This window comes from Pseudophryne corroboree, chromosome 3 (genome assembly GCF_028390025.1).
Source record: "Pseudophryne corroboree isolate aPseCor3 chromosome 3, aPseCor3.hap2, whole genome shotgun sequence".
Classification (NCBI taxonomy): Eukaryota; Metazoa; Chordata; class Amphibia; order Anura; family Myobatrachidae; genus Pseudophryne; species Pseudophryne corroboree.
Genome location: NC_086446.1, coordinates 175887405 through 175907573, shown reverse-complemented (window position 1 = coordinate 175907573; position 20169 = coordinate 175887405). Strand labels below are relative to the sequence as shown.

At 47.0% G+C, this 20169-nt stretch overlaps 1 protein-coding gene and 1 long non-coding RNA gene across 4 annotated transcripts in view; one reads left to right on the top strand and one right to left on the bottom strand.

The window, feature by feature from the left end:
• Positions 1-20169, top strand: part of LOC135055035 (uncharacterized) — a 272995-nt gene that overhangs the window by 48283 nt on the left and 204543 nt on the right. The window lies entirely within an intron of this gene.
• Positions 9035-20169, bottom strand: part of LOC135055031 (peroxisomal N(1)-acetyl-spermine/spermidine oxidase-like) — a 38544-nt gene continuing 27409 nt past the window's right edge. Inside the window, exons 5-8 of one of the 3 annotated variants that reach the window (XM_063958608.1) lie at positions 12455-12726; positions 11887-11999; positions 9633-9790; positions 9035-9300 (exon numbers count right to left, since the gene is read on the bottom strand). In XM_063958608.1, coding sequence (XP_063814678.1) covers positions 9151-9300; positions 9633-9790; positions 11887-11999; positions 12455-12726 — 693 coding nt within the window. In that variant the 3' untranslated portion in view covers positions 9035-9150. Of the gene's footprint in view, positions 9301-9632; positions 9791-11886; positions 12000-12454; positions 12727-20169 lie in introns of those variants that run through there. The other 2 variants (XM_063958609.1, XM_063958610.1) reach the window with 2 other exon arrangements.

Genomic DNA, 20169 nt, shown 5'->3' with positions numbered 1-20169 from the left:
CTTTAACAGCAGCTGGGATTTGTACTCAGTGCCAGAGATTTATATACTTGTATACTAGGTTACTAGTTTAATGGACCCAGCATATGCCTGGATTGGCTTCACCCCTCTCTGGCTGACCTCACCCCCTCTCTGCTGTCCTTTTCCCCCTTATTGCAGCTCCGTTCTGTCCATCCCTCTTGAGGCTCAGTCTTGACAGCCCCCTCCCAAAAAAGCTCTGCCAATCAGCCTGTTGTTTCACCACCACTCTCAGTCTGATTGATAAATTGCTGTGGTAAATAATTTATTCTCATGGTGACACTGAATAGTACTTTTCTAGGGGATTTTTCAAAATATTGATAAACAGGTCCCTAAAGAAGGAAACATAGAAAAAGTAGCCTGGAGAAAAACATTTAAACATGGGCTTGATTGCAATGTACAATATACCGCCTGTCGATCCCTCAAAGTATCTCTACATACTGTATCTCTGTGGAATGTGAAATATTAATGCACCACTCTTTCAGCAACAGAATCTCTGTCACAGCTGCGTTTCTAGAGAGGAGGGGACCCGTGTGCAGACTCCGTGTGTGGGCCCCCTCCTCTCCTGTAGCCGTCACCGCCGCTGCTAGCGCTCTCAGCGCTAGAGACTCAGCGCATGCGCAAGACTCCGAAAAATGGCCACCGCACCATTTTTCCGGAGTCTTGCGCATGCGCTGTAGATTCTGGCACTGTGCCAGAGTCTCTAGCGCTGAGTGCGCTAGCAGCGGCGGTGACGGCTACGGGAGAGGAGCGGGCCCACACACAGTCTCCGATGGATGCCGGAAAGGTAAGTATAAAAGAAATGGGTGCAGTGTGTGCGGTGTGGGTCCCCTCTGGACCCAGGGGCCCGTGTGCAGATATAGGGGGTAATTCAGACCTGATCGCTAGGGGGTGTCTTTTTGCATCCCTGCGATCAGATAGTCGCCGCCTACAGGGGGAGGGTATATTGTGTTTGCAGGTGTGCGATCACATTTGTAGCAGAGCTGCACAAACATCAGTTTGTCCAGTCTCTGCTCAGCCCAGGATTTACTTAGCCGCTGTGATGGATTCCTGGTGATCGGGGCCGGAGCTGACGTCAGACACCCTCCCTCTCTCCAAATTCCTGAGCCTGCCTCTGTTTTTCCAGACACTCCTGTAAAACGGTCAGTTGCCACCCACAAACGGCCTCTTCCTGTCAATCACTTTGCGATCGTCTGTGCGATCGCTTTTATGCACCATCCCGTCGCTAGGCACCGATGATCGTTGCAGTCATCCGACGCGCCAGCGCATTGTGGTGCATACGTATACGCAGTTCAGATGTGATCGCACCCTGTGCGAAAACGCACAGCAGTGATCAGGTCTGAATTACCCCCATAGATAGAACATTTAAAAAATACCCTTAAATGGGGGAGGGATTGTAAATTTGGGGTGGAAAATCCATAAGAATTACTGGATATAAACACCCCTGCACCAGGGCCGGTTCAAGGTCTGTCTACACCCTAGGCAAAGTTTCAGCCTAGCGCCCCCTAACCTGCAATCCCCGCTACCACCACCTATTGGAGGTGAGATGCAGGTGGCCACTAGGTGGGCTGGTGTGAATTGCATCATTATACACATACAGAGAAATGGGACAACATTCAAGCACTTTTAAAGTGAAAAAGTATTTCTCTGACGTCCTAAGTGGATGCTGGGGACTCCGTCAGGACCATGGGGAATAGCGGCTCCGCAGGAGACAGGGCACAAAAGTAAAAGCTTTAGGATCAGGTGGTGTGCACTGGCTCCTCCCCCTATGACCCCCCTCCAAGCCTCAGTTAGATTTTTGTGCCCGGCCGAGAAGGGTGCAATCTAGGTGGCTCTCCTAAAGAGCTGCTTAGAGTAAAAGTTTTGTTAGGTTTTTTTATTTTCAGTGAGTCCTGCTGGCAACAGGCTCACTGCATCGAGGGACTTAGGGGAGAGAAGTGAACTCACCTGCGTGCAGGATGGATTGGCTTCTTAGGCTACTGGACACCATTAGCTCCAGAGGGAGTCGGAACACAGGTCTCACCCTGGGGTTCGTCCCGGAGCCGCGCCGCCGACCCCCTTGCAGATGCCGAAAAGTGAAGAGGTCCAGAAACCGGCGGCAGAAGACTTTTCAGTCTTCATAAGGTAGCGCACAGCACTGCAGCTGTGCGCCATTGTTGTCAGCACACTTCATAGCAGCGGTCACTGAGGGTGCAGGGCGCTGGGGGGGGCGCCCTGGGCAGCAATGATAGTACCTTATTCTGGCTAAAAATACATCACATATAGCCCCTGGGGGCTATATGGATGTATTTAACCCCTGCCAGGTCTCAGAAAAACGGGAGAAGAAGCCCGCCGAAAAGGGGGCGGGGCCTATTCTCCTCAGCACACAGCGCCATTTTCCCTCACAGAAATGCTGGTGGGAAGGCTCCCAGGCTCTCCCCTGCACTGCACTACAGAAACAGGGTTAAAACAGAGAGGGGGGGCACTTATTTGGCGATATGACTATATATATTAAAATGCTATAAGGGAAAAACACTTATATAAAGGTTGTCCCTGTATAATTATAGCGTTTTTGGTGTGTGCTGGCAAACTCTCCCTCTGTCTCCCCAAAGGGCTAGTGGGGTCCTGTCCTCTATCAGAGCATTCCCTGTGTGTGTGCTGTGTGTCGGTACGTGTGTGTCGACATGTATGAGGACGATGTTGGTGAGGAGGCGGAGCAATTGCCTGTAATGGTGATGTCACTCTCTAGGGAGTCGACACCGGAATGGATGGCTTATTTAAGGAATTACGTGATAATGTCAACACGCTGCAAGGTCGGTTGACGACATGAGACGGCCGGCAAACCAATTAGTACCTGTCCAGGCGTCTCAAACACCGTCAGGGGCGTTAAAACGCCCTTTTACCTCAGTCGGTCGACACAGACACAGACACGGACACTGACTCCAGTGTCGACGGTGAAGAAACAAACGTATTTTCCTTTAGGGCCACACGTTACTTGTTAAGGGCAATGAAGGAGATGTTACATATTTCTGATACTACAAGTACCACAAAAAAGGGTATTATGTGGAGTGTGAAAAAACTACATGTGGTTTTTCCTGAATCAGATAAATTAAATGAAGTGTGTGATGATACGTGGGTTTCCCCCGATAGAAAATTATTGGCGGTATACCCTTTCCCGCCAGAAGTTATGGCGCGTTGGGAAACACCCCTTAGGGTGGATAAGGCGCTCACACGCTTATCAAAACAAGTGGCGTTACCGTCTCCAGATACGGCCGCCCTCAAGGAGCCAACTGATAGGAGGCTGGAAAATATCCTAAAAAGTATATACACACATACTGGTGTTATACTGCGACCAGCGATCGCCTCAGCCTGGATGGGCAGCGCTGGGGTGGCTTGGTCGGATTCCCTGACTGGAAATATTGATACCCTTGACAGGGACAGTATTTTATTGACTATAGAGCATTTAAAGGATGCATTTCTATATATGCGAGATGCACAGAGGGATATTTGCACTCTGGCATCAAGAGTAAGTGCGATGTCCATATCTGCCAGAAGATGTTTATGGACACGACAGTGGTCAGGTGATGCAGATTCCAAACGGCACATGGAAGTATTGCCGTATAAAGGGGAGGAGTTATTTGGGGTCGGTCCATCGGACCTGGTGGCCACGGCAACAGCTGGAAAATCCACCTTTTTTTACCCCAAGTCACATCTCAGCAGAAAAAGACATCGTCTTTTCAGCCTCAGTCCTTTCGTCCCCATAAGGGCAGGCGGGCAAAAGGCCAGTCATATCTGCCCAGGGATAGAGGTAAGGGAAGAAGACTGCAGCAGGCAGCCCATTCCCAGGAACAGAAGCCTTCCACCGCTTCTGCCAATTCCTCAGCATGACGCTGGGGCCGTACAAACAGGTGCGGTGGGGGGTCGTCTCAAGAGTTTCAGCACGCAGTGGGCTCACTCGCAAGTGGACCCCTGGATCCTACAAGTAGTATCCCAGGGGTACAGATTGGAAATTCGAGACGTCTCCCCCTCGCAGGTTCCTGAAGTTTGCTTTACCAACGTCTCCCTCCGACAGGGAGGCAGTATTGGAAACAATTCACAAGCTGTATTCCCAGCAGGTGATAATCAAAGTACCCCTCCTACAACAAGGAAAGGGGTATTATTCCACACTATATTGTGGTACTGAAGCCAGACGGCTCGGTGAGACCTATTCTAAATCTGAAATATTTGAACACTTACATACAAAGGTTCAAATCAAGATGGAGTCACTCAGAGCAGTGATAGCGAACCAGGAAGAAGGGGACTATATGGTGTCCCTGGACATCAAGGATGCTTACCTCCATGTCCCAATTTGCCCTTCTCACCAAGGGTACCTCAGGTTCGTGGTACAAAACTGTCACTATCAGTTTCAGACGCTGCCGTTTGGATTGTCCACGGCACCCCGGGTCTTTACCAAGGTAATGGCCGAAATGATGATTCTTCTTCAAAGAAAAGGCGTCTTAATTATCCCTTACTTGGACGATCTCCTGATAAGGGCAAGGTCCAGAGAACAGTTGGAGGTCGGAGTAGCACTATCTCAAGTAGTTCTACGACAGCACGGGTGGATTCTAAATATTCCAAAATCGCAGCTGTCTCCGACGACACGTCTGCTGTTCCTAGGGATGATTCTGGACACAGTCCAGAATAAGGTGTTTCTCCCGGAGGAGAAAGCCAGGGAGTTATCCGAGCTAGTCAGGAACCTCCTAAAACCAGGAAAAGTGTCAGTGCATCATTGCACAAGGGTCCTGGGAAAAATGGTGGCTTCTTACGAAGCGATTCAATTCGGCAGATTTCACGCAAGAACTTTTCAGTGGGATCTGCTGGAAATAACCCTGTCTCCAAGGACAAGGGTGTCTCTTCTGTGGTGGCTGCAGAGTGCTCATCTACTAAAGGGCCACAGATTCGGCATTCAGGACTGGGTCCTGGTGACCACGGATGCCAGCCTGAAAGGCTGGGGAGCAGTCACACAAGGAAAAAATTTCCAGGGAGTGTGATCAAGTCTGGAGACTTCTCTCCACATAAATATACTGGAGCTAAGAGCAATTTACAATGCTCTAAGCTTAGCAAGACCTCTGCTTCAAGGTCAGCCGGTATTGATCCAGTGGGACAACATCACGGCAGTCGCCCACGTAAACAGACAGGGCGGCACAAGAAGCAGGAGGACAATGGCAGAAACTGCAAGGATTCTTCGCTGGGCGGAAAATCATGTGATAGCACTGTCAGCAGTGTTCATTCCGGGAGTGGACAACTGGGAAGCAGACTTCCTCAGCACGACCTCCACCCGGGAGAGTGGGGACTTCATCGGGAAGTCTTCCACATGATTGTGAACCGTTGGGAAAGACCAAAGGTGGACATGATGGCGTCCCGCCTGAACAAAAAACTGGACAGGTATTGCGCCAGGTCAAGAGACCCTCAGGCAATAGCTGTGGACGTTCTGGTAACACCGTGGGTGTACCAGTCGGTGTATGTGTTCCCTCCTCTGCTTCTCATACCTAAGGTACTGAGAATTATAAGACGTAGAGGAGTAAGAACTATACTCGTGGCTCCGGATTGGCCAAGAAGGACTTGGTACCCGGAACTTCAAGAGATGCTCACAGAGGACTCATGGCCTCTGCCGCTAAGAAGGGACTTGCTTCAGCAAGTACCATGTCTGTTCCAAGACTTACCGCGGCTGCGTTTGACGGCATGGCGGTTGAACGCCGGATCCTAAGGGAAAAAGGCATTCCGGAAGAGGTCATTCCTACCCTGGTCAAAGCCAGGAAGGAGGTGACCGCACAACATTATCACCACATGTGGCGAAAATATGTTGCGTGGTGTGAGGCCAGGAAGGCCCCACGAAGAAATTTCAACTCGGTCGATTCCTGCATTTCCTGCAAACAGGAGTCTCTATGGGCCTCAAATTGGGGTCCATTAAGGTTCAAATTTCGGCCCTGTCGATTTTCTTCCAGAAAGAATTGGCTTCAGTTCCTGAAGTCCAGAAGTTTGTCAAGGGAGTACTGCATATACAACCCCCTTTTGTGCCTCCAGTGGCACTGTGGGATCTCAACGTAGTTCTGGGATTCCTCAAATCACATTGGTTTAAACCGCTCAAATCTGTGGATTTGAAATATCTCACATGGAAAGTGACCATGATGTTGGCCCTGGCCTCGGCCAGGCGAGTGTCAAAATTGGCGGCTTTGTCTCACAAAAGCCCATATCTGATTGTCCATTCGGACAGGGCAGAGCTGCGGACTCGTCCCCAGTTTCTCCCTAAGGTGGTGTCAGCGTTTCACCTGAACCAGCTTATTGTGGTACCTGCGGCTACTAGGGACTTGGAGGACTCCAAGTTGCTAGATGTTGTCAGGGCCCTGAAAATATAGGTTTCCAGGACAGCTGGAGTCAGGAAAACTGACTTGCTGTTATCCTGTATGCACCCAACAAACTGGGTGCTCTTGCTTCTAAGCAGACGATTGCTAGTTGGATGTGTAGTACAATTCAGCTTGCACATTCTGTGGCAGGCCTGCCACAGCCAAAATATGTAAATGCCCAATCCACAAGGAAGGTGGGCTCATCTTGGGCGGCTGCCCGAGGGGTCTCGGCTTTACAACTTTGCCGAGCTGCTACTTGGTCAGGGGCACACCCTGGCTGAGGAGGACCTGGAGTTCTCTCACTCGGTGCTGCAGAGTCATCCGCACTCTCCCGCCCGTTTGGGAGCTTTGGTATAATCCCCATGGTCCTGACGGAGTCCCCAGCATCCACTTAGGACGTCAGAGAAAATAAGAATTTACTTACCGATAATTCTATTTCTCGTAGTCCGTAGTGGATGCTGGGCGCCCATCCCAAGTGCGGATTGTCTGCAATACTTGTACATAGTTATTGTTACAAAAATCGGGTTATTATTGTTGTGAGCCATCTTTTCAGAGGCTCCGCTGTTATCATGCTGTTAACTGGGTTCAGATCACAGGTTGTACAGTGTGATTGGTGTGGCTGGTATGAGTCTTACCCGGGATTCAAAATCCTTCCTTATTGTGTACGCTCGTCCGGGCACAGTATCCTAACTGAGGCTTGGAGGGGGGTCATAGGGGGAGGAGCCAGTGCACACCACCTGATCCTAAAGCTTTTACTTTTGTGCCCTGTCTCCTGCGGAGCCGCTATTCCCCATGGTCCTGACGGAGTCCCCAGCATCCACTACGGACTACGAGAAATAGAATTATCGGTAAGTAAATTCTTATTATTGCAAACATAGGCCCCCCATTTATCAAGCCTTGGAGAGTGATAAGTAGTACAGTGATTAAGTACCAACCAATCAGCTCCTAATTGCCATGTCACAGGCTGTGTCTGAAAAATGACAGGAGCTGGTTGGCTGGTACTTTATCACTGTGTAATTTATCACTCTCCAAGGCTTGATAAATCTGCCCCAAAGTCTCAAAATGTTATGACTTTGTTCATAATATACTTTCACTTTCAAATCCTTGAGTGACGACCATTCTTTCTGCCTATGAATACACGCTAACTGGCATGTTAGGAATTGTATATGACTGAGACCAATTTTACATTTTTGCTGAGTGCTGGGATAAGAATCTGCATATTGGGCCTGGTGGGGATATTTAATTGTATGTGTACGCACATACATATAGTTGTATAGTGTTCATTCTAGGATTTTTTTAGGGCAGGGTGCTGATCATTGAGGAGGGCACATTTTCATTTTGAAGGGCACATTTTTGATGTGACTCTGCGCACAAAGCATAGCGCATATGTTTATAGTTTTTATACATATATTTTCCCCTTAATGTATCATTTACCCCTACATAAATATAGGACACCCATGTAACACCCAACATCTGTACTGAGAAAAATACTATATTTGTCCAGTCTTCTTGAAAGAACGGCTACAGTATATACATAATAAGTAGATAATAATAATAAACATCTCCTCCACTGCTGAAGTAGTTATAAGCCTTATGTGTTATAAAACAGAAAAGTTAAGCAGAGGGTTAAAATATACAGTATATTACAAAATAAATTATATATATATTAGTATATATACAAAATAAAAGTCTGTTCTTCTACTAAGGAAATAGTGTAAGCAGTACATGCTCACTGCTTACCCTGTTCTTTCCCTCTATATCAGAGTGCTGTGTTATGCCGGCAGCCACTGCAGTGATGCCATTTACAGTGCCTCCTCTGCCATCCATTTCATTAAGGATAGAAATTGTTTCCAATTTCAGAGGTGGACAAGGAGTAGACAACTACATTGTAACATGCTCTCTGACTGTTGCATTCTGTATACAAGGGGACGATTTATGATCCTGCAGGGTGCACTAAAGAAGGGCAGGGTGCTTTTTCACATTTCAAAAATGGGCAGGGTGCAGCACCCTGCTGAAACAGCCTAGAAGGAACACTAGTTGTATTCTTCTTACTGTGTTCCATGCCCATATCTGTAAGTACATTACTGACCCCCTCTCGTCCATATTTACCACATTGTGCCCCAGTGCCTGTGTTTTCCCTATTATGCTGTTTACAAGTGCAAACCACCCATCAGGCTGTGATATCTGTACTGTCTGTGGTTCCACAGAAGCCCCTAAGGGTTACTTACCTAAAAGTTGTTTCCTTGTTAACCTCGTGTTTGGATTGCCTGCTGATGCAGACATGTAGTCAGATGCTGCTTGCTGCTGGAGAGCCGGGATTCAGGGGCCTGGAGTAGATGCATCAGGGCTATGAGGAGCGGCCATGGTGTTGCCCCTCGGGAGCCATAGTTACATCTGCCTCCTATGTGCCTTCACATGACTTGATGTTACACGTGTCAGCATGAAGGAAGTGCTGAGACACCATGTGGTACAGCCTGATAGCGGCGGCTGCACATGATTAGGCCTGCAGCAGCCAGCAGTATAAATGAAGGGGGCAGCATACAAAGACATCCTTAAGTTTTTTGTTAGATGAATCCAGCGGACGGCACCCCTAGGCAGATGCCTAAAGCTTCCTAATGGTAGAGCCGGCCCTGCCTGCACCATACAAACGGTCAACATTTTTGTAAAATTATAATACAATTATTTTATTGGGGGTAGTTTTTCTATTTTTAAACACAGGTTGAAGTAATAGACAAATAATAATTAGTGCAAATTGATAATTGTCTCCGTTTGTCTAGAGCTTGGCTTTACTATGGGCAGCTCCCAGCGCTGGATATCTTCTAATTAGACGCTGCGCTTCTCTCCGGCCAGACATCAGAGCACCGTGCGTTGTAGAATAGAAATTTCTTTCTGTGGCTTCTCCGGCAAAAAGAACCTGCAAAGGCTGAATGACAAAGCAGAACAAGATCAAATAAAAATACATTTTGAAATAGTCTATTTACGTATTACATAGAGCACATGATCTAAACAAAGTGACTGTTTGTGTATAGCATGTTTGGCGTGCTTTGCTCATCAGCAACATTTTGATAAAGTTTTGGCGTTAGTGTTTCCCATATATCACTGTACCCTAAAGATAATCTAATGTTATGTGATTTCATGATGTTCTTAAACTAAAATAAGAAAATGGCTAAAAATATTCAGAATAAAAGTCTCAGAAAAACTCCTGCTAAACCTAATTTACACACAGATAACATCAACCATATAGTGACCTCTTACCTTGAGAGCATCTTTGTCTGTAGGCAGTGGCTCTGCTAGAATATCAATATCCTTCCCTGTGCTGCCCACTGCCACATGGCTGTAGGATCCACAAGTATAAGGCTGGCTATACCACTGTGAGCGCAGGATGCTGATTGGAGGGGGAAGGTTAGGGTTCCCTTTATGGAAAAAGAAGAAGATAAATATTGCTATTTTCATGGTCTTAACACTCTTTTTCTGGTGCAAATGGACATTCCATCGAGTTAGATGCATGAACTTTGAACCGTTTTGTACACAGGCATGCTGCACACATGTAGTGTGTACTTCTGTATGTAACAAAGTTATGAACAAGGAAGCATGCTGCAAAGCTGTAATTGCCCTGCTTATACCATGTAACTGGATTCTGCTGCCTTGAGTAAATAGCAGGATAGTAAGAAGCCCCCACCAATGTCCTCGGTTGGAGGGTTAAGAAAACCAAATGTAAGGTGGAAGACCGCTCTAATGAGAGGAGGAAGACACTGACTGGGTACATCATAAAATAGTTTATACTAACCCTAGCAAATTATACTAAATTATACTAAACTAAATTATACTATGACTGGATTATGTAATAAGTAATATAAATGTAGTGAATGACTACAGAATACTGAGAGTACTAATGTACCAAAAGGCAAAATGTAATGGTTGGAAAAGGTACTTAGTTTAATGTCAGGATGTTTCTGATCTCACATAAACAATGTTACACAACATTGGGCCTAATTCAGAGCTGATCGCTCCTCTGTGAATTTGCAGAGGTTTGTGATCAGATAGTTGCCACCCAGACAGAGTGAATACCCGCCCCGTGCAAGTCTGTGTACGCAGTGTGAATAGCTTTACAAACGCCGGTCAGTTGCAAATCTGTTCACAACTCACTCACCATCAAATGACTTTTCCAGTCTGTGCGCAGCCCATTACTTACTCCTCCAGTGTGATAGAATCAGGCTGTTCGCGACCGGAGCTGATGTCACACACCCTCCCTGAAAATGCTTGGGAACACCTGCGTTTTTCCTGACCCTCCCAGAAAATGACCAGTTACCACCCCCAAACGTCCTCTTTTTGTCAATCAACTTGCACACGCCTAGCGATCAAAAAAGATGCTGGATTATTTAGCAGTTTGGCCTTGCGCGTGCGCACTACGATCCGTACGCATGTGCAGTCGATATATAATCGGCCGTCTTGCGAATTCGCACAACAGCGATCAGGTCTGAATTAGGCCCATTAGTAGTTGTACTGCAGCTGCAAATCTACTTTATTTCCTTATACTGTAGATAACAAGGGGTAGATTTACTAAAGTTTCTAAAAATTTAATTAAATGAATGTTGTGTTTCCCATAGCAACAAATCAACTGCAGCCTAGAAAATGATGGACAGATTCTGATTGGTTGCTATGGACAACTTTAGACTTTCGGGGGTAGATTTATTAAAGCTTCTGAAAATGTAAAGTATTGTTCAAGCAGCGGTCACTGACATTTCAATTAAAAGTTGTTGTTTCTTAACGTTAAATTAAATATAAAATGCTGTGTAATATGTGAGTGCTATGTACTTCAATGTAAAAAAAAAAATCTAATACAGTAAATGAATCCCAAAGTGAAGAAGCCTGATGCTATATATGCCAAACTATTTTATTGCTTTAATTAAGTGGTTTTCTCTGTTGAGCAGAAAACCTTTTACAGTTTTGAATTTGGATAAGGGATACTCAACCTGTATTACACTGATAAACTCCCACAAGAACAAACCAATCTTTTTCTTTATAGGAATTTCTTCTCATTCGTGGTCCTGTAATGTTCTGAACCCCACTGGCACAGCACTGCTTCAAACGGTGGGGGGTGTCATTTTTTGGATGTCTGAGCTACGGACTAGGAGCTGGGTATGGGTCGTTGGGTTGACCCAACTTAGGTCGACAGTCATTATGTCGACCACTGAAGGTCGACATGAGCATTAGGTCGACATGCAAGGTGCCTCGCTCCGCTACCGCTTCACTCGGTACAGGTTACCATTTAAATCATAGTCCACGTGGATCGACAAGTATGGAAAAAGCCAAAAAAATGGTTAAAAAAAAAAGGTGAAAAACTCATGTCGACCTTTTGACCTGTCGACCTAGTATGCGGCGACCTGAGGACCATGTCGACCTAATGCATGTCGACCTTCAGTAGTTGACCTAATGTCTGTCGACCTAAGCTGTGTCGACCTAACGACCATATCCCTAGGAGCTGACCCCTGTGCTGAATGTCCATTACCTGTGAACTGTCTTAGTAGGGCAGTCATTGTGGTGAGGATTTCTTCATCTGATAGTGTCTCCATGTACTCTGACTCCTCTCCGGCTATAAAACCACACAGCACATGACCAGACCTGGAAACAGAAGGCATGATAGGAATTCCATAATGTTACTGATATGGGGGGTATTAAATTAGTGCCGTTTTTTCAACCAGTCAAAAAAATTGCACTTTTCAGACGTTTTCAGGTCAAATTTACGTTCAACCTATTCAATGCCTGTGCTGTGTTTTCGACTGGTTGAAAAATCCGGCACTGCTAAAAACCACGTGTAGCTGTGAATTTGCCACTGTTACATGTGTTATTGTGAATTAACAGGCGTTTTTCGCCCGTTTTTGGCGCAATTTTCGCCCATGCCCGTAATTGAATGCCCTGTGTAGAATTAGTGTCGCTTTTTCTACCAGTCGAAAAAAACGGCAATTAATTGAATACCCTCCTCTGACTAATTCATGCCAGAAATACTTACATGCTGGCATCAAAGCACTATCTGTGAAATCACAGTAACTACTCATACATTAATGTGTCTCACTTACTGTTCTGGTGTCGTCAGCACCACAAATCCTGACAGTTTGTTAATCCAGTTTTTCTTCAGGTCTTTCTGGGGCTCAGTAAGAGAATCGCCTTCGCGCACTAGCTGGATAAATGAGCAGTTTGGGTCCCAAAAGGGTTTTTCAAATTCCAGCATGATCTTATTATTAGTTCCAAATCCTAGATTCTTAATTGCCTGAATTTTGCTTAGCGGCAGAGGAGGGCTCAAGAAATCTCTGGCTCGCTTCTTCAGGAATCCTGGAACCAGACAAAACATCTAGTAGGTGAATGCAAAAGAAAGTCATGTTCTTGATTCTAATTGTTAAATTCCAGAATAGCACTGACAGATGTAATTGTAGCATTGTCCCATAGCTTGATTTTTATTATTTTACTGCCCCACAACCTCCAGATCGGAATCAATCAAATAAACTAGTCGTTACAGTAGAAGACAATTTCCACTGAATTAAAATTTAAAGTAATTTCTGTGGATTACATTTTCCCTTGTATTAAAATTACTAGTCACAATAATAAATAAATAATAATAATAATAATAAATAATAATTTAATAAATACTGATTATTAAAGTTGTGAATGTGGGAATTTTATTTAAATAAAATATGACTTAAAAATTGCATGTGTTTTATTATACATTTTTTTTTTTACAACTTTAATATAACGGAATTAAGTTTTATGGACCCCATACTATTTAATAATAAGAATTTACTCACCGGTAATTCTATTTCTCGTAGTCCGTAGTGGATGCTGGGAACTCCGTAAGGACCATGGGGAATAGACGGGCTCCGCAGGAGACTGGGCACTCTAAAAGAAAGATCAGGTACTATCTGGTGTGCACTGGCTCCTCCCTCTATGCCCCTCCTCCAGACCTCAGTTAGGGAAACTGTGCCCGGAAGAGCTGACACAACAAGGAAAGGATTTGGAATCCAGGGTAAGACTCATACCAGCCACACCAATCACACTGTACAACTTGTGATAACCATACCCAGTTAACAGTATGAACAACAACTGAGCCTTCTTGTACGGATGGCTCATAACAATAACCCTTTAGTGAAGCAATAACTATATACATGTATTGCAGAGAGTCCGCACTTGGGACGGGCGCCCAGCATCCACTACGGACTACGAGAAAATAAGAATTTACTTACCGATAATTCTATTTCTCGTAGTCCGTAGTGGATGCTGGGGACTCCGTCAGGACCATGGGATTAGCGGCTCCGCAGGAGACAGGGCACAAAAGTAAAAGCTTTTAGGATCAGGTGGTGTGCACTGGCTCCTCCCCCTATGACCCTCCTCCAAGCCTCAGTTAGGATACTGTGCCCGGACGAGCGTACACAATAAGGAAGGATTTTGAATCCCGGGTAAGACTCATACCAGCCACACCAATCACACTGTACAACCTGTGATCTGAACCCAGTTAACAGCATGATAACAGCGGAGCCTCTGAAAAGATGGCTCACAACAATAATAACCCGATTTTTGTAACAATAACTATGTACAAGTATTGCAGACAATCCGCACTTGGGATGGGCGCCCAGCATCCACTACGGACTACGAGAAATAGAATTATCGGTAAGTAAATTCTTATTTTCTCTGACGTCCTAAGTGGATGCTGGGGACTCCGTCAGGACCATGGGGATTATACCAAAGCTCCCAAACGGGCGGGAGAGTGCGGATGACTCTGCAGCACCGAACGAGAGAACTCCAGGTCCTCCTCAGCCAGGGTATCAAATTTGTAGAATTTTGCAAACGTGTTTGCCCCTGACCAAGTAGCAGCTCGGCAAAGTTGTAAAGCCGAGACCCCTCGGGCAGCCGCCCAAGATGAGCCCACCTTCCTTGTGGATTGGGCATTTACAGATTTTGGCTGTGGCAGGCCTGCCACAGAATGTGCGAGCTGAATTGTACTACAAATTCAACGAGCAATCGTCTGCTTAGAAGCAGGAGCACCCAGCTTGTTGGGTGCATAAAGTATAAACAGCGAGTCAGACTTTTTGACTCCAGCCGTCCTGGAACATATATTTTCAGGGCCCTGACAACGTCTAGCAACTTGGAGTCCTCCAAGTCCCTAGTATCCGCAGGTACCACAATAGGTTGGTTCAGGTGAAACGCTGACACCACCTTAGGAAGAAACTGGGGACGAGTCCGCAGTTCTGCCCTGTCCGAATGGAAAATCAGATATGGGCTTTTGTAAGACAAAGCCACCAATTCTGACACTCGCCTGGCCGAGGCCAGGGCCAACCGCATGGTCACTTTCCATGTGAGATATTTAAAATCCACAGATTTGAGCGGTTCAAACCAATGTGATTTGAGGAATCCCAACACTACGTTGAGATCCCACGGTGCCACTGGAGGCACAAAAGGGGCTGTATATGCAATACTCCCTTAACAAACGTCTGGACTTCAGGAACTGAAGCCAATTCTTTCTGGAAGAAAATCGACAGGGCCGAAATCTGAACCTTAATGGACCCCAATTTGAGGCCCATAGACACTCCTGTCTTCAGGAAATGCAGGAATCGACCGAGTTAAAATTCCTCCGTGGGGGCCCTCCTGGCCTCACACCACGCAACAATTTTTCGCCAAATACGGTGATAATGTTGTGCGGTCCCCTCCTTCCTGGCTTTGATCAGGATAGGAATGACTTCCTCCGGAATGCCTTTTTCCTTCAGGATCCGGCGTTCAACCGCCATGCCGTCAAACGCAGCCGCGGTAAGTCTTGGAACAGACAGGGTCCCTGCTGAAGCAGGTCCCTTCTTAGCGGCAGAGGCCATGAGTCCTCTGTGAGCATCTCTTGAAGTTCCGGGTACCAAGTCCTTCTTGGCCAATCCAGAGCCACGAGTATAGTTCTTACTCCTCTCCGTCTTATAATTCTCAGTACCTTGTGTATGAGAGGCAGAGGAGGGAACGTATACACTGACTGGTACACCCACGGTGTTACCAGAGCGTCCACAGCTATTGCCTGAGGGTCTCTTGACCTGGCGCAATACCTGTCCAGTTTTTTGTTCAGGCGGGACGCCATCATGTCCACCTTTGGTCTTTCCCAATGGTTCACAATCATGTGGAAGACTTCCCGATGAAGTCCCCACTCTCCCGGGCGTCGGAATGAACACTGCTGACAGTGCTATCACCTGATTTTCCGCCCAGCGAAGAATCCTTGCAGTTTCTGCTATTGCCCTTCTGCTTCTTGTGCCGCCCTGTCTGTTTACGTGGGCGACTGCCGTGATGTTGTCCCACTGGATCAATACCGGCTGACCTTGAAGCGGAGGTCTTGCTAAGCTTAGAGCACTGTAACTTGCCCTTAGCTCCAGTATATTTATGTGGAGATAATTCTCCAGACTTGATCACACTCCCTGGAAATTTTTTCCCTGTGTGACTGCTCCCCAGCCTCTCAGGCTGGCATCCCTGGTCACCAGGACCCTTCCTGAATGCCGAATCTGCGGCCCATTAGTAGATGAGTACTTTGCAGCCACCGCAGAAGAAACACCCTTGTCCTTGGAGACAGGGTTATCCGCTAATGCATCTGAAGATGCGATCCGGACCATTTTTCCAGCAGATCCCACTGAAAAGTTCTTGCGTGAAAACTGCCGAATGGAATCGCTTCGTAAGAAGCCACCATTTTACCCAGGACCCTTGTGCAATGATGCACTGACACTTTTCCTGGTTTTAGGAGGTTCCTGACTAGCTCGGATAACTCCCTGGCTTTCTTCTCCGGGAGAAACACCCTTTTCTGGACTGTGTCCAGAATCATCCCTAGGAACAGCCGATGTGTCGTCGGAAACAACTGCGGTTTTGGAATATTTAGAATCCACCCGTGCTGTCGTAGAACTACTTGAGATAGTGCTACTCCGACCTCCAACTGTTCTCTGGACCTTGCTCTTATCAGGAGGTCGTCCATTTTCTTTGAAGAAGAATCATCATTTCGGCCATTACCTTGGTAAAGACCCGGGGTGCCGTGGACAATCCAAACGGCAGCGTCTGAAACTGATAGTGACAGTTCTGTACCACGAACCTGAGGTACCCTTGGTGAGAAGGGCAAATTGGGACATGGAGGTAAGTATCCCTGATGTCCCGGGACACCCTATAGTCCCCTTCTTCCTGGTTCGCTATCACTGCTCTGAGTAACTCCATCTTGATTTGAACCTTTGTAAGTGTTCAAATATTTCAGATTTAGAATAGGTCTCACCGAGCCTTCTGGCTTCAGTACCACAACATAGTGTGGAATAATACCCCTTTCCTTGTTGTAGGAGGGGTACTTTGATTATCACCTGCTGGGAATACAGCTTGTGAATTGTTTCCAATACTGCCTCCCTGTCGGAGGGAGACGTTGGTAAAGCAGACTTCAGGAACCTGCGAGGGGGAAACGTCTCGACTTTCCAATCTGTACCCCTGGGATACTACTTGTAGGATCCAGGGGTCCTGTACGGCCCCAGCGTCATGCTGAGAAACTTGGCAGAAGCGGTGGAGGGCTTCTGTTCCTGGGAATGGGCTGCCTGCTGCAGTCTTCTTCCCTTTCCTCTATCCCTGGGCAGATATGACTCTTATGGGGACAAAAGGACTGAGGCTGAAAAGACGGTGTCTTTTTCTGCAGAGATGTGACTTAGGGTAAAAACGGTGGATTTTCCAGCAGTTGCCGTGGCCACCAGGTCCGATGGACCGACCCCAAATAACTCCTCCCCTTTATACGGCAATACTTCTTTGTGCCGTTTGGAATCTGCATCACCTGACCACTGTCGTGTCCATAAACATCTTCTGGCAGATATGGACATCGCACTTACTCTTGATGCCAGAGTGCAAATATCCCTCTGTGCATCTCGCATATATAGAAATGCATCCTTTAAATGCTCTATAGTCAATAAAATACTGTCCCTGTCAAGGGTATCAATATTTTTAGTCAGGGAATCCGACCAAGCCACCCCAGCTCTGCACATCCAGGCTGAGGCGATCGCTGGTCGCAGTATAACACCAGTATGTGTGTATATACTTCTTAGGATATTTTCCTTGAGGACGGCCCTATCTGGAGACGGTACCGCCACTTGTTTTGATAAGCGTGTGAGCGCCTGATCCACCCTAAGGGGTGTTTCCCAACGCGCCCTAACTTCTGGCGGGAAAGGGTATACCGCCAATAATTTTCTATCGGGGGAAACCCACGCATCATCACACACTTCATTTAATTTATCTGATTCAGGAAAAACTACAGGTAGTTTTTTCACACCCCACATAATACCCTTTTTTGTGGTACTTGTAGTATCAGAAATATGTAACACCTCCTTCATTGCCCTTAACAAGTAACGTGTGGCCCTAAAGGAAAATACGTTTGTTTCTTCACCGTCGACACTGAAATCAGTGTCCGTGTCTGTGTCGACAGACTGAGGTAAATGGGCGTTTTAAAGCCCCTGACGGTGTTTGAGACGCCTGGACAGGTACTATTTTGTTTGCCGGCCGTCTCTGTTGACATTATCACGTAATTCCTTGAATAAGCCATCCATTCCGGTGTCGACTCCCTAGAGAGTGACATCACCATTACAGGCAATTGCTCCGCCTCCTCACCAACATCGTCCTCATACATGTCGACACACACGTACCGACACACAGCACACACACAGGGAATGCTCTGATAGAGGACAGGACCCCACTAGCCCTTTGGGGAGACAGAGGGAGAGTTTGCCAGCACACACCAAAAACGCTATAATTATACAGGGACAACCTTTATATAAGTGTTTTTCCCTTGTAGCATTTTAATATATATAGTCATATCGCCAAATAAGTGCCCCCCCTCTCTGTTTTAACCCTGTTTCTGTAGTGCAGTGCAGGGGAGAGCCTGGGAGCCTTCCCACCAGCATTTCTGTGAGGGAAAATGGCGCTGTGTGCTGAGGAGAATAGGCCCCGCCCCCTTTTCGGCGGGCTTCTTCTCCCGTTTTTCTGAGACCTGGCAGGGGTTAAATACATCCATATAGCCCCCAGGGGCTATATGTGATGTATTTTTAGCCAGAATAAGGTACTATCATTGCTGCCCAGGGCGCCCCCCCCAGCGCCCTGCACCCTCAGTGACCGCTGCTATGAAGTGTGCTGACAACAATGGCGCACAGCTGCAGTGCTGTGCGCTACCTTATGAAGACTGAAAAGTCTTCTGCCGCCGGTTTCTGGACCTCTTCATTTTTCGGCATCTGCAAGGGGGTCGGCGGCGCGGCTCCGGGACGAACCCCAGGGTGAGACCTGTGTTCCGACTCCCTCTGGAGCTAATGGTGTCCAGTAGCCTAAGAAGCCAATCCATCCTGCACGCAGGTGAGTTCACTTCTCTCCCCTAAGTCCCTCGATGCAGTGAGCCTGTTGCCAGCAGGACTCACTGAAAATAAAAAACCTAACAAAACTTTTACTCTAAGCAGCTCTTTAGGAGAGCCACCTAGATTGCACCCTTCTCGGCCGGGCACAAAAATCTAACTGAGGCTTGGAGGAGGGTCATAGGGGGAGGAGCCAGTGCACACCACCTGATCCTAAAAGCTTTTACTTTTGTGCCCTGTCTCCTGCGGAGCCGCTAATCCCATGGTCCTGACGGAGTCCCCAGCATCCACTTAGGACGTCAGAGAAATAGAATTACCGGTGAGTAAATTCTTATTTTCTCTGACGTCCTAGTGGATGCTGGGAACTCCGTAAGGACCATGGGGATTATACCAAAGCTCACAAACGGGCGGGAGAGTGCGGATGACTCTGCAGCACCGAATGAGCAAACACAAGGTCCTCCTCAGCCAGGGTATCAAACTTGTAGAATTTAGCAAATGTGTTTGAACCCGACCAAGTAGCAGCTCGGCAAAGCTGTAAAGCCGAGACCCCTCGGGCAGCCGCCCAAGAAGAGCCCACCTTCCTTGTGGAATGGGCTTTTACTGATTTAGGATGCGGCAGTCAAGCCGCAGAATGTGCCAGCTGAATCGTGCAACAGATCCAGCGAGCAATAGTTTGCTTTGAAGCAGGAGCACCCAGCTTGTTGGGTGCATGCAGGATAAATAGCGAGTCAGTTTTCCTGACTCCAGCCGTCCTGGAAACATACATTTTCAAAGCCCGGACTACGTCCAGCAACTTGGAAGCCTCCAAGTCCCGAGTAGCCGCAGGCACCACAATAGGTTGGTTCAAATGAAACGCTGATACCACCTTTGGGAGAAATTGGGGACGAGTCCTCAATTCTGCCCTGTCCATATGGAAGATCAGATATGGGCTTTTACATGACAAAGCCGCCAATTCTGACACACGCCTAGCTGAAGCCAAGGCCAACAGCATGACCACCTTCCACGTGAGATACTTTAGCTCCACGGTCTTAAGTGGCTCAAACCAGTGTGATTTCAGGAAATCCAACACAACGTTAAGATCCCAAGGTGTCACTGGAGGCACAAAAGGGGGCGGAATATGCAGCACTCCCTTAACAAACGTCTGAACTTCAGGCAGTGAAGCCAGTTCTTTTTGAAAGAAAATAGATAGGGCCGAAATCTGGACCCTTATGGATCCTAATTTTAGGCCCATAGTCACTCCTGACTGTAGGAAGTGCAGGAATCGACCCAGCTGGAATTCCTCTGTAGGGGCCTTCCTGGCCTCACACCAAGCAACATATTTTCGCCATATACGGTGATAATGTTTTGCTGTCACGTCTTTCCTAGCCTTTATCAGCGTAGGAATAACTTCATCCGGAATGCCCTTTTCCGCTAGGATCCGGCGTTCAACC